Source organism: Elephantulus edwardii, unplaced genomic scaffold, assembly GCF_000299155.1.
Source record: "Elephantulus edwardii isolate Elephantulus edwardi_28Jun2011 unplaced genomic scaffold, EleEdw1.0 scaffold00146, whole genome shotgun sequence".
Classification (NCBI taxonomy): Eukaryota; Metazoa; Chordata; class Mammalia; order Macroscelidea; family Macroscelididae; genus Elephantulus; species Elephantulus edwardii.
This window is the reverse complement of record NW_006399896.1, coordinates 6,180,394-6,193,786: the sequence shown is the minus strand read 5'-3', so window position 1 is coordinate 6,193,786 and position 13,393 is coordinate 6,180,394. Positions and strand designations below refer to the sequence as shown.

The 13,393-nt window shown below is 47.5% G+C and overlaps 2 protein-coding genes across 2 annotated transcripts; one reads left to right on the top strand and one right to left on the bottom strand.

Annotated features, from left to right (window-relative positions):
* Window positions 1-3,109: 3,109 nt before the first annotated feature.
* Window positions 3,110-7,362, top strand: CCDC116 (coiled-coil domain containing 116). The gene is made up of 4 exons (XM_006894606.1): window positions 3,110-3,181; window positions 3,825-4,382; window positions 4,673-5,608; window positions 6,568-7,362. The coding sequence occupies exons 1-4, from the start codon at window positions 3,110-3,112 to the stop codon at window positions 7,360-7,362; spliced, it is 2,361 nt and encodes a 786-aa protein (XP_006894668.1).
* A 3,414-nt stretch (window positions 7,363-10,776) lies between these two features.
* Window positions 10,777-11,118, bottom strand: LOC102850765 (eukaryotic translation initiation factor 1b-like). The gene has a single exon (XM_006894556.1). It carries the CDS (start codon window positions 11,116-11,118, stop codon window positions 10,777-10,779), a length of 342 nt encoding a protein of 113 aa, XP_006894618.1.
* Window positions 11,119-13,393: the final 2,275 nt, after the last annotated feature.

Sequence of the window (13,393 nt, the reverse complement as noted above, 5' to 3'; positions counted from 1 at the left end):
AAATTAAAAAAAATATATATGTTTTGCTGAGTGTTTTAGAAGAAGCTAACTGAGCTTGGTTACTACTCTCTGACTACATCCTGTACCTGACCCGGGGCCTGGACACATATGAGAAGTCAGAAACAATATGACTTTTAAACATGAAGAAATAGCAACTGTGAACCACAATGAACTTTGTGCCATCTTCAATCTCTGTATATAAAACCCCAATCTTTTCTTCTCCTCAGAGTCAGAACAGTTTGGGCAATAGTTGGTGTCCTCGATCCACCTGTAATAAGAGGTTTGTTAATCTTGAATATTGGCTGAGAGTTTAAATCTCACATTTTTGCCACAGCACAAGGAATAGCCTCGCCCAATAACATGCCCAAAAGTATGCGAGACAAAGCTTTGTCATTTTTGCTTGCAAAGAGCATTCTGGCTAAACTTTTTCCAAGACGTATTTATTTTTCTCTAACACCGCAGCTCAAAGACTCCAGCTCTTCTTCTGATGAGATATTTTCCATAATTAGGACTTTAGTCTTTAGTCAGAAGTCAGCAAGTGTGTCAGATCCTCCTCTCTTTCAGCAAGCAAGGTTGTGTCTTCTGCATAACTCAGGTTGTTGATGAGTGTTCTTGATGCTATATTCTTCATAAAGTCCAGCCTCTCAAATTACTTACACAGCATACAAATTCAATAGATAACAGAGAAAGGATACAGCCCTGACATGCACATTTCTTGATTTTAAACCATCCAATGTTCCCATTGTGAAAGATTGTTGTTGTTGTTAGGTGCTGTTGAGTTGAGTATGACTTATAGTGACCCTACGAGTAACAGATCTGAACCTTTTCCTATTCTGGGTCATCCTTATCATCTCTGCCACAGTTGGATCCATTGCTGAAGTCACTGCATCAATGCATCTTCTTTTCATTGACCCTCCACCTTTCCAAGCATAATGTCCCTTTCCAACCTCGACAACATGCCAATTCTAGCAAAATGCCCAAAGTACAAAAGATGAAGCTTCTCCATCCTTGCCTTCAAAGAGCACTCTGACTACACTTTCTCCAAGATGTATCTGATTGTACTTTTGACAGTCTATGGGATATTCAGTATTCTTCTCACATACCACAGCTCAAAGACATCAATTCTTTCTCTGTCACTGTTATTCATTGTCCAGCTCTCTGATGCATAGCAAATGATTGAAAAGACCATGGCTTGGATCAACAGACCATAGTCATCAAGCTGACATCATTACTTCTCAGTATTTTGGCACCAGCAGTCAGGAAATAAAAAGACAAATTGCAATGGGAAAAATCTGTGGTTAGGAATCTCTCTAGAGTGATGAAGAGCAACAATGTCAGTCTAGAGACTAAGATACACCTGATTCAGGCCATGGTCTTAAAAATTACTTACTATGTATAAGAGTGCAGGAAAATGACTAAAGATGACAGAAGAAGAACCGGTGCCTTTGAGATGTGGTGCTGGAGAAGCATACTGAACATATTGTGAACTGCTAAGAGACCAAACAGGTCTTTTCTGGAAAGGATGAAACCAGGCTGCTCATTGGAGGCAAGGCTTTTGAAGCTCCATCTCACATACTTTGGGCATGTTGTCAAGGCGGGACCAGTCCTTGGAGAAGGACATCATGCTTGGTAGGGTGGAGGAATGGCACAGAAGAGGAACACTCTGGATGAGATGGATTGAAACAGTAACAGGGGTAATGAAGGTAGGTGTGTCAGAGACAGTGGGATTGGCTCAGGATAGGCCAGAGTTCAGCACTACTGAGCATAGGGTAACTATAAGTTGCAGTTGACTCGATAGCACCTAACGACAGGATATTTAAAACATAAACTATTTTCTGTTACTAAAGTGTTATAGAAAGGACTAAATTATGAATGAAAAAGATCTCATGTTATTGTTATTAGGTGCCATTTAGTATCACTCCTAAAGACCCATGAACAAAGATCTGAACCCTCGTCCTAGCCTGTACCATCTTAGGGTCATCTGTGTCATTTCCAATGCTGACTTGATGGTGCCTAGCAACAGTGTGTTAGTATCCTGTCACTTTATTGATGGTTGTAATGATCCAGTTTATACCTGAGGAGTCTTGAGATACAGCAAGACCCACTGTAAATCTTTACAATTAGCCTCCAAATGGTGCAAAGATACCATAGTAAATCTTTACAATGGGCCTCCAGAAACAAACATGATCTAAGAACAATGTTAACAGAGAAAACTGGTCCTGACTGCAGTTCTGAGGCACTGAATGTGCCTTTGACCAGTCTTTCGATCCCACTAAAGTGTTACGGACCCATCATGACCAAATTCTTGTTTCTGGATCTCCATTCTTTAATTGTTTTGATGATCTTTTAACAAGTTGTGAATTTTATAACTTTTCATTTCTGAGCCAACAATACAAACGTCTATCCTGGTTTGTGGAACAGCTGCCTGCATCCTGTGTCAGGCGAAGTTTCAGATCACTTCCATCCCTCACTAAACTTCATCTGCTTTTCTTTGAGCAAGCTGTGATGTTGCTCTACAACATCAGATGGTTGATAACCAGTTTTATTTGCAAGGTGACTGTCTTGCTTTCTACATGTTTAATGTGGTCATTGTGTCCTCTGGGACAGATCTGGACCAAGTGGAGGCGGGGCCACAAAGGGCCCCGCCCTCACCATTGTGAGGTAGGCTAGTGAGCCAATCTGGACTCAGCATGCAAATGAACACTCTTTCTCCCTGTATTCAAGTTTTAGTGGGGAACTGTGAAGAGCTGGGCGTGCACTCAGGTAAGGGATCCTCCCCAGAACTGGAAGGAGGAAGGGTCAGGAAAGAGGTGCGCTCTGGTGAGGGAGCATAGGATGGGACACAGACGTCTGAGAGGGAGTGGTCCGTTCCAGATGACACTGTACCCTCAGATGCCCTAGGTCGCTGTCAAAGCCTGGAGGGTAAGCTATGTTGGAAGCGAAGGGCCAGAGAGGTTTGACTGGCAGACGACGGAGGATGGGACGCCTGAAAATCCTGGCGAACCCTCACACCGCCCTAACCCCTTCTGCCTCAGGGAAGAAGCCTCGCCTGCATGGTGCAAGCAACTGAAGTGTGTGGAAGAGGGCCTCTGACCCGGCGGTCAGCACCATGGCCAGATGCCACCACCACTCCGGGTATCTAGCAGACGATGAGGCCGGTCACATCACATACATGGCCCGGGTAAGTGTGCCTGCCTGGGTTTGTGACACAGCCTAGATGTCCCGTATTTCTGTGGACCTCACTGGCCCTCGACCAGTCTTCCTTTGCCGGTGATGGCTCCTCTAAGCCCCAGCTGGCCCCTGGGAACCTCTCTCTCCATGCCCCTCAGCCTCCAGAGGTCTGGTAGGGGTTAGGTGGGCTGGAACCTTGGCCTAGAGGTACCCAGTCTGCTCAGGGTGTGGGCTCCAGGTAACATAGCTCACAGCGGACAATAGACTGATCTGCCCACCTTTGGAATGAAAACTTGTAGCACCAGGCAGTTTCAGGATCACCAGCTCACACGGAGCGTGGGAGGGACAATACCAGAGAAGTGGTCGGCTTTTGCAGGTGAAATAAAACTGGGGGGTGGAGGCTCAGGACAGCCTTAATTAAAAGATCTCCACTTTGCAAATGAAGAATTGCACTCAAGAAAGGCCAACTTTCCAGAGTCACATAGCCTGAAGGTAGCAGAGCCTGGGGCCTACCCCAGGGCTCTCTGATTCCAGAGCAGTCCCTCTCACTGCCTATACCCCATCTGTCTCCAAGGGTGTGAGAAGGGTACCAGACAGACCTCTTCAAATGGCAGGCTGTGCCTACATTGACATGTCTATCCACTCAGGTGCAGCCTCGCAGGAAGCCACTGTTCCCAGAAATGGGGCCAACTTCCAAGCTGGGTCGTGAGCTGCACTCGCTGCCAACCTATGGCCCCCCCAATAGCTCAGTCCTCCGTGGTCACCAACAAACTGCGTGGGGCAGCCAGCCTTTCAGCAGCTTCCTGGACTTCTTGGTGGAGGGCCAGGTGCTGGATAGTCTGCAGACAGTGGTGGAAGAAGCAACGGAGCACATGACAGCCATGAGAACCCAAGCTGGGGAGCCACTGTTGGAGGTGCAGGACCCATTGAAGGAGCTGAGCAGCCGGTGCCGGTTGCGGGTTCGGCCTAGCCTCAGCACAGTGCACCGGCACCGGACCCAGCCCACCCTCTGCACTGGGCGCCTTAACAACTACCCATCCTGCTCCAGCTCCACATCCAATTCCTATTGTAGTGTCTCGGCTGATAGGCTGGATTTGTGCAGCAGGAACAATGATCGGGGTGTCCATGGCATAGGTGCCTTGCCCCCTGTGAAGGACAAACAGTTGCTGGAGAGGAGCCTCAAGCACCTGTTGCGGATGGAAAACAAAGGGGTGAGGTCTGGAGCCATAATTGGGGGAAGTATGGTGGCCCCAGAATCTCTCAGAGCCCACCTCTTTCTGCAGAAAGGGGTGAGATCTGAGGCAATGTTTCAGGGAAGTAGGATGGAGCCCAAGGCCTGGGCTGGGCTGGTAGCAGGCCCTCAAGGCCTCTTAGAGCCCCTCTCTTTCTGCAGAAAGGGGTGATATTTGGGATGGTAGGAGGGAACCCAGGACCTGGGCTGGGCTGGGTTGGGCTGGTAGGATGGCCCCCAGAGCTTCTCAGAGCCCCTCTCTTCCTGCAGAAAGGCCAGGGCAGGCCCTCCTCCCAGAGGGGCTCACTGTGCAGCCAGGCCAGCAACCAGTGGATGCCGGAGCAGCCCCTGTCCTGGTTCTCGGGCCTGCTGGGCTCTGGCCTGAGCACACCCTCCACATACGAGCTGGGGCTAGCTGAGAAGCAGCTCTCTTTTCTTAAGCGGGAATTTGACAAGGAGATGAAGTCCATGATGAACCAGCCGGATTCCTTCGACCTGCCCAGCTACTGCTCGATCCGAGAGCCTTACCACACCCTGGACTTCCTGGCCAAGCATCAGCTCTTCCCCGCTCTGCAGCGTGTGGTCCATCAGGCCATGGACAAGCTCAGCAGTGCCTGCCGCCATGACGGCTGCCCTCTCTTCTGCTCACCAGCCCACATGGCTACCCCGAAGCCAGAGCCACTGGCTCATTCTGAGTGGAGTCACCAGCATCTGGAGTCATCAGTCTCCACATCACCCTTACCTTATGAGGACCCTGCTGTCAAAGAGAGGCCCTTTGAACAGATCCCTGTCACGTCCTGCCACTCTAAAATGGGATGCAGAAAGGGTTCCAGGGGCAAAGGCTGGGGTAAAGTCAAGAAAGAGGACCCTGCTGGCTCTGGCACCCAGGGGGCCACCAAATTAAAGGTTAAGGTGACCCCCATAGAAGAACTCAAGGCCATTCGCCCTTCAGCACCCTGGCATGAGGCATGTGACACAGACCCTAAAGAATCAAACCCAGCTCATTCCATGACTGAGTCCCCAAGCCCCAGCCAAAGGGCCCAGCCTTGGCAAAGCCTGCACTTGATTCTGCCAGCCCTTGGGAACAGGGTGGACGTGGCCTCTGGCCGTGGCTACCCCTCCCCCCCAGGGCCCTACCCACAGACCCCTCCTTACTATCTCTCTTCCCTCCACCTCTCCTCCAACATCTCCCCACATCCCTCTGGGGTGGGTGGTCTCTCTCCACCTCCTACCCCTTTGGGTCCAGAAGTGCTGTCCTCAAGGGGGCACCTGGGGAATAGCTCTTCAGAGGGAAGCTGTGTCCCCTGCCACCTGGTCAAGGGTCCACATGATGACAATGTTTTATTCCACTCTCTGGATGCCTCCTAGGCAGGGGATGAGTGATGAAGGACTAGCAACAGCAGTCCTGGCTGAGCTATGACTGCCAGGGGTTGTCAAAGATGAATAAAAGCTATTTTTTATTCTACATCCTTTTAGAAATTTTTGTATGTAAACTTTGAAGCCCTGGTGCCATAGTGTGTAGTGTGACTGGGCTGCTCAGTGAAAGGCCAGCAGCTTGAGCCCACTAGCTGCTCCATGGGAGAAGGACGGGCAGTCTCCTCCTGTCACAATCTGCAGCCTCACAAACCCAGTGGAGGGTTCTTGTGATCCACAGCTGGCTGGAAAGCATTGCTTTGATTTTTGTAACACACACACACACACACACACACACACGCAGTTTCTTGTCCCTTAGGAACAACTGAACAACAGCCAACCAAGGGCTTCCCCTGCCTCCTTTCCCTGCCCAAGAAAAGGAGGAGGGCCTCCCCCTGGAGGGTCCTCAGCACCATCCTCTGCCTCTCCTGCAGCCACAAGGCCTGAGCAAGCTGCTCACCACTATAGCCAGATCTGGGTGTTAACTACCTTCCAGGGACCCCGGGGGCCTTGACAGAGAGGCACAGGATGGTTGATGCTACATCTGTGGACCCTGGCCTTGACAAAGACTGACGAGTCTAAGAGTGTGGTGAGCATGCAGGTGTGCTGACATGTCCCCATTGTGACCAATATCGTAGGTTGCCAGTGAAGCAAGTGTGTGATGTAATAATGACTGTGGGGAGGGTGGTTGACAGGGCAGAAACAGGATCATGATGGTCTTCCTTGTCTTTTCTTTCTTGGCTGCTGTGTAGAATGCCCAACTCAAGAACAACAAGAAGAAGCCTCTTCCTCCCATCTCATCCAAGACTTCCATGTCCCACTTCAGCCCTCTGGAGGAGGAGTTCATTGGCTTCCTGGTGGAAAAGGCTGTCTCTTTGGTCCTTTACAAGTATAAGTTTGAGAAGAACCTCGGCAAGCAGCTTGGCTTCATATCTTACCCAGTCACTGAAGTGCTCCTGGACCTCTTCCTGGGCTTCAGGAAGCTGGAGGGTTCCAGGATCCGCCTGTCCTCAAAGGTCAACTGGACATGCCTGCTGCACAGACTAGGGGAGGCTGCATGGGTATGCCGGCATCCCAATGCCCAACATGCCAGGTCACCCTCCACGTCACCCTCCACTCTGCCCAAACCTGCCACTGACCAGGACAAGGCTATTGAACACAACTTCTCCATTACGGAGCTTCTCAGCCAGCAGGAGTTTGAGGAGGAGGAAGAGGAGGAGGGGGGGAAGCACCCTACTCCTTCAGAGCCTAAGCTGTCAGCAGCCTCTAGTTTCCTTGCTGGCTCCAGTTCCCATACTGGCTGCAGGACACATGTTTACTCCATTAATCACATTGCCTCTGGCACTCGCATTGGCTCCAGTTTGAATCTTGGCTCAAATTTCTCCAAATCCAAGGACCAGATGGATATTGACCCTGGAGAGGGCAGTGAGCAGCAACAGGGTGAGAGCTCATCTGAAAGCAAAGTTGAGTCCCAGGGGTCTCCTAAGCCTCAAGTCCAGGTTGAGGTCAAGAGCTCCCTGATGTCCAGTCACAGGGACCATCCATGACCTCCTTCCCAGGAGCTACACCTGAGTCAAGTACTCAGGTCCCTATTTTGCATGAGGGAGAAGCTTCTCAGAGGCAGAAGCAGGACTTAGGCCAGCTACTCCGACCAGGAGTTCTGCCAAGACCCTCAAAAGGGAGCCAGTGGGAGAAATAAAGGATAGGTTTTGTTAAAAGGAACATTCTAACCAACTTCTTTGGATGGTGTGGGTTTAGTCGCAGAAAATATTCATAAACCGCAGCGCAGTGTCGCTTGCAGGGAACTGGCTTTTCTTCAGAGATAAAAGGCAGACATAGAGCAAGACTCACTTTCCAACAGTTTTACATCCATCAGGCCTGACCTGTGCAAAATAAGCCCAGTTACTCTCAGAGATAAAACTTGTGAGCAAGCAGGTAGGGGAAGGCACAGGGCCAAACGATGTCTATACAGACCGGTGAGGCTGATGGACAGGGATTTCAAATGATGGACAGCACTCAGGTCTCTAGCTCTGCTGAGAGCGAAGAATTAAATTAAGCACATTTCAGCAGCTTGCAGGTCCTCTAGCTTCCCGGTCCTCTAGCCCTGCCCTCCAAAAGCAGGGCCTGTTGCCAGGCCTCGGCTGCTCCATCAACAGCCCCAAAAGAGGAGAGGCAGGGAGATCTGTTAGGAGGCAGACACCCAGAGGGGACACTCCTGACACCCAAAGGGGAGACTGGTGGGCTGGCTTAGGGGCATGTTGGATGCAGGGGAGACACCTTTGTCCATACTGGGATCAGACCAAAATTTATTGACTGGAAGCACTCAAAATTATTAATATAAATGATGAGCTAAAGAGAGAAATGCCTTGGAAAATGCAAAATGACAGAGCCACTCTGGGTTTGACAAGAAAGGGGAAGCACTTAAAAATAACAAACACAATGTACATGAGATCCAGCAGTTTTACTTCCAGGAATTCCCAAAAGAAAGCAGCAACTTTATTAAAAAGATGCATGTGTACACGCATTTTCACAGCATTATTCTTAATAGTAAAAGTGGAAATAGTCTAAGGACCCATAAAAAAAGGATAGATAAAATGTGAGATACTGATAGATCTTGTTGTTATATGTCATTAATTGGAACTAACTCATAGCTGACTTTCCAGGAGCTTTTCAGAGACAATAAATCACACAGGTGATTGCCCATCCTTCTTCCTTGGATGCATCTGAATTAAGAGCCTTTGGGTTACTGTAGAACTCCTTACCTCTAAGTCACCTTCGTAATTGACTAGAGGGCACATAACAACAACCAGGTCACCAGACTTCCCTAGAGAGGCAGAAAGCAAAAATATATATTTATATGTGTATATCCAAGCGTCGAGGACTCTCCTTCACAGGGTCGCTCTGAGTTGCCTGAGACTCAATGGCACTTAACAATAACAACATGTGTATATATATTTACATAAGGGGGCTCAAGTGATTGAGATTGTTAAAAACTTTAGTCTGCTTGACTCCACGGTCAACACTCTTGGCACCAGTAGCCAGGAAATTAAAAGACTTATTTCGATGGGGAAGTCTGCTGTTAGGGACCTTTTCAAAGTACTGAAGAGCAATGGTGTCACTCTGGAGACCAAGGTGTGTCTGATACAGGCAATCACTTGTTATGCATCAGAGAGTTGGACAATGACTAGGAAGGCTCGAAAGAGAATTGATGCCTTTGAGCTGTGGTGCTGGAGAAGAGTACTGAATGTACCATGGACTGCCAAGAAAACAAACAGATTCATCCCGGAGAGGGTTAAACCGGGCTGCTCCTTGGAGGCAATGATTCTGGGGCTTCGTCTGACATACTTTGGACATGTTGTAAGGAGGGACAAGTCTTTGGAGAGGGAATAATGCTTGGGAGGGTGGAGGGATGGCGCAAAAGGGGAAGACCCTCTATGAGGTGAATTGATTCAGTGACTGGGGTAATCAGGATGGCTGTGTCAGAGGCAGGGCGATTGACACAGGATAGAGCAGGGTTTAGGGCTGTTGTACATAAGGTCGCTATGAGTTGCACATAGTAACAGTCAATTACGACTCTTAGCAACCCTTAAGAACAATAGCTCTGAACCTTGTCCTATCCTGAGCCAGTGTCACTATCTCCAAGACATCTGGCCCCATTGCCCTTATCACTGTGTCAGTCCAACTCATTTGGGGTCTTCCTCTCTGGCACTGACCCTCTATCATTCCAAGTATGATGTCCTTCTCCAAGTACTGGTCCCTCCTGGCCACATGTCAAAAGTATGTCAGAAGGAATTTCAAAATCCTTGCCTCTGAGGAGCAACCTGGTTTCACCCTGTTCAGGATAGATTTATTTGTTCTCTTGACAGACCATTGGACGTGCAGTACTCTTCTCCAGCACCACAGCTCGAAGGCATTGTTTCTTCTTCTGTCATCCTTATTCATTGTCCAGCTATTAGCTGCATAGCAAACAATTGAGAAGAACATAGCCTGGATCTGGTGCACCTTAGTCTTTAAACTGACATCTTTGCTCTTCAGCATGCTAGAGACGTCCTTGACAACAGATTTTCCCAGTCTTTTGATTTCCTGACTGTTGATGCCAAGAGTTTTGACTGTGGGTCAGAGCAAAATGAAATTGTTAATAACTTCAATCTTTTTTCCGTCTATCATGACAGTGCCAACTGACCCAATGGTGAGGAACTTTTATTTTCTTGATGTTGAGATGCAATCCATATTGAAAGCTCTACTCTGACTTTCTGCAGCAAAGGCTTCAAGTTCTCTCAGTTTATTTTTTCTCTCTCTCCAATATTTATTGTTAACTAGGAATATAGCCCAAGGAAATCAGAACTTAGACATGAATAGAAATTTTTACAGTAATGTCAATAGCAGGATAATTAACAATAACAAATGTTCATATCCTCCTCAGTTTTGGTGAGCAAGATTGCACCATCTGCACAAGTTGGTTGGTGAGTTTTTCTCCAATCCTGATGCCACATTCTTCATAAATTCCAGGCTCCTAAATAATCTATCCCACATATAGATTGAAAAAGTAAAGAGAAAAGATACATCACTGGCACCCTGCTTTCTTGATTTTTTCCCCCAGACATATTCTTTGTATTGTTAAGCTGCAACATACAGGGTTTTAATACAACAACAACAACAACAAAACACACTTAATCAAATGAAAAGTAATAAACTAAACAATAAGCACTCGAAACAAAATCTTTTCCATTGGAAACATGTCAGATGAATACGGGGTTTTGTTACCATCTTAATGCAATCTTCTTATGTGTTACTAGCCTATATACCCCGTGTTTTCTGGAATCATGCAGATGTGAACGGGAGTTTGGATGATTAAATAAATGAAAAGTCCTTTTACTGCAGAGAATCATTTCACAAGGCAGCCAAACTTGGAGCAGAGAACAAAAGTATTCAAGAAATTCTCCAGGTGTTTAAGGTTCATTTTAGAATCCATGAACCTTAAGCTGTTCCTCCTTGACAATGCCGACCTCCAGGAGAAACTGGCAAATGTTCTTCCTTTGGTCACCTTGAAGCTGAATAACCTCCCCGTACTCGGGATGCTCAATCACAGTACCATTACAGGCAAATTTCTTTTTGAAAGCTTTCACAAGTTTCTTCTTGTCATAATCACCCGCAATGCCCTGCACAGTGGTCAGCGTCTTCCGGCCGTTCCGTTGCTGGATTCTTATGTGAATGTAATCCTCAATTCCTGCCGAGAGTAAGTCGTCACCTTTAGTTGCATCAGCAAAGGGGTCGAAAGATTGGAGGTTCTGGATAGTGGACATGAGATACTAGTGTGAGGACGGTGAGCGGATAAAATGCCTGCGGGGCCCGTCCGGATCACCGTGTCAGGACGCTGTACTGGCGAGGAAAGGGGGGGAAAAATCAGGGGAGAAGCTTCGCCGCAGGCTTGGGATCCGACGGGAGCGTCTCTGGCGGCGGAAGCCGGGAGGAGGCAGGAAGAGGCGAAGGGGGAGGCGGAGGAGGAGGCGGAGGAAGAGGCGGCGGCGACGGAGGGTACGACCCGAGCGGAGAGGCGGCGCTGTAGCTTCCTGCTTGCTTGATTTTGGACCCTGCTATGTTTGTTCCCATTCCAAAGAAAGGTGATCCCACAGAGTATAGAAATTATCGAACAATATCATTAATATCTCATGCAAGCAAGAGTTTGCTGAAGATTATCCAAAAACGACTGGAACAGCACATCAACAGAGAACTACCAGAAATGCAGGCTGGATTTAGACGGGGCCTTGGTACTAGGGATACTGTAGCTAACATAACAAACTGTGGCTGGCTGTGAGAAGAATGGGAATCCCAGAGCACTTGATCGTGCTGATGTGAAACCTACACTTGGACCAGGAGGCAGTTGTCAGAAACAATTGCAAGGAAACACTGCGTGGTTCAAAATTGGGAAGGGTGTATACCAGGGATGTATCCTGTCTCCATACCTTTTCAATATTTATGCAGAACAGGTTATCCAGGAGGCTGGGCTCTATGAGGAGAAATGTGGCATCAGGATTGGAGGAAGACTCATGAACAATCTGCATTATGCAGATGACACAACCCTGCTTCCTGAAACTGGAGGACGTGAAGCACTTGCTGTGGAAGGTCAGGGACTGCAGTCTTTAGTATGGATTGAGACTCAATATCAAGAAAACAAAGATTTTCACCACTGGACCAATTGGCAGCATCATAATGGATGGTGAAAAGATTGAGATTGTTCACAGTTTTGGTTTGCTTGGATCCACAGTCAACACTCTTGGCACCAGCAGTCAGGAAATTAAGACATGTAGCAATGGGAGAGTCTGTGGTCAGAGACCTCTCTGAAGTGCGGAAGTGCAAAGATGTCAGTCTGGAGACTAAGGTGCACCTGATACATGCCATGGTCTTTGCAATCACTTGTTATGTATCAGAGAGCTGGACAATGACTAGGGATGATAGAAGGAGAATTGATGCCTTTTAGCTGTGGTGTTGGAAAAGAGTATTGAATATACCATGGACTGCTAGGAAAACAAACAGATTCATCCTGGAGAGGGTGAAGCCAGGCTGCTCCTTGGAGGCAAGGATTCTGAAGCTTTGTCTGACATGGTACAAAGAGGGACCAGTCCTTGGAGAAGGACGTCATGCTTGGGATGGTGGAGAGATGGCTCAGTAGAAGAAGACCCTCTATGAGATGGATTGATTCAGTGACTGGGGTAATAGGGGTAGGTGTGTCAGAGATGGTGAGATTGGCACACGATAGGGCAGAATTTAGGGTTGTTGTACATAGGGTCGCTATGAGTCGCAGGCAACTCAACGGCACATAACAACAACAACATTTTTAGTGATCCCTTGCTTTGGTACAGAATTGCACTCCCAACACAAAATACGTATTTGAATCCACCAGGTGCTCAGCACAAGATGGGCAACTTTCTACAGTGTGATTTAATGCCTGAGAAACCTACTGGAGAGTCAGCTATGGGTGAGTTGCAACACTTGAAGTTTACAACTATAACAACGTGTATTTGTGTATGCATTCATAAAGAGAGGTATAGGTGAACTTTGAAATCATTATGCTCAGTGAAATAAGTTATACACAAGAGGACCACAGTTGTATGATCATAATTATAGAAAATTTATTTACAAAATCCCTAAGGATAAGCAAAGATTAGTTATTACTAGGGCCTGAAAATGTAAAAGGCTGGGAGTTAGGCAAGAGGGTAAGATGAATTCCTGAACAATTGTGAATGGAATACCATTTCTTAAGTTACAGAAACCTTGAAGAAGGAGCAGTTTGAGAGAGAAGAACTAAAATTCTACTTTGGACATGTAAAATTTGGGAAACTGGTTGAATGTCCAAGAGGGCATATTCATTGTCTCTCAGATGGTGTCTAGCCATTATCTACTTTGAAACTGTCAGTGATGTTACCCTTGAGCCACCTAAGTTAGAAGAAGTTGGAATTCAGGAAGAAGCTGTAATTGTTGAAGCCCAGAGCTCAGAAATCTTTCACATGGCTTCTTCCTTTAGCGGCCAGTATACATTCTGTGAGCCAGAAATTGCATTTTCATCTCAACATAATGATG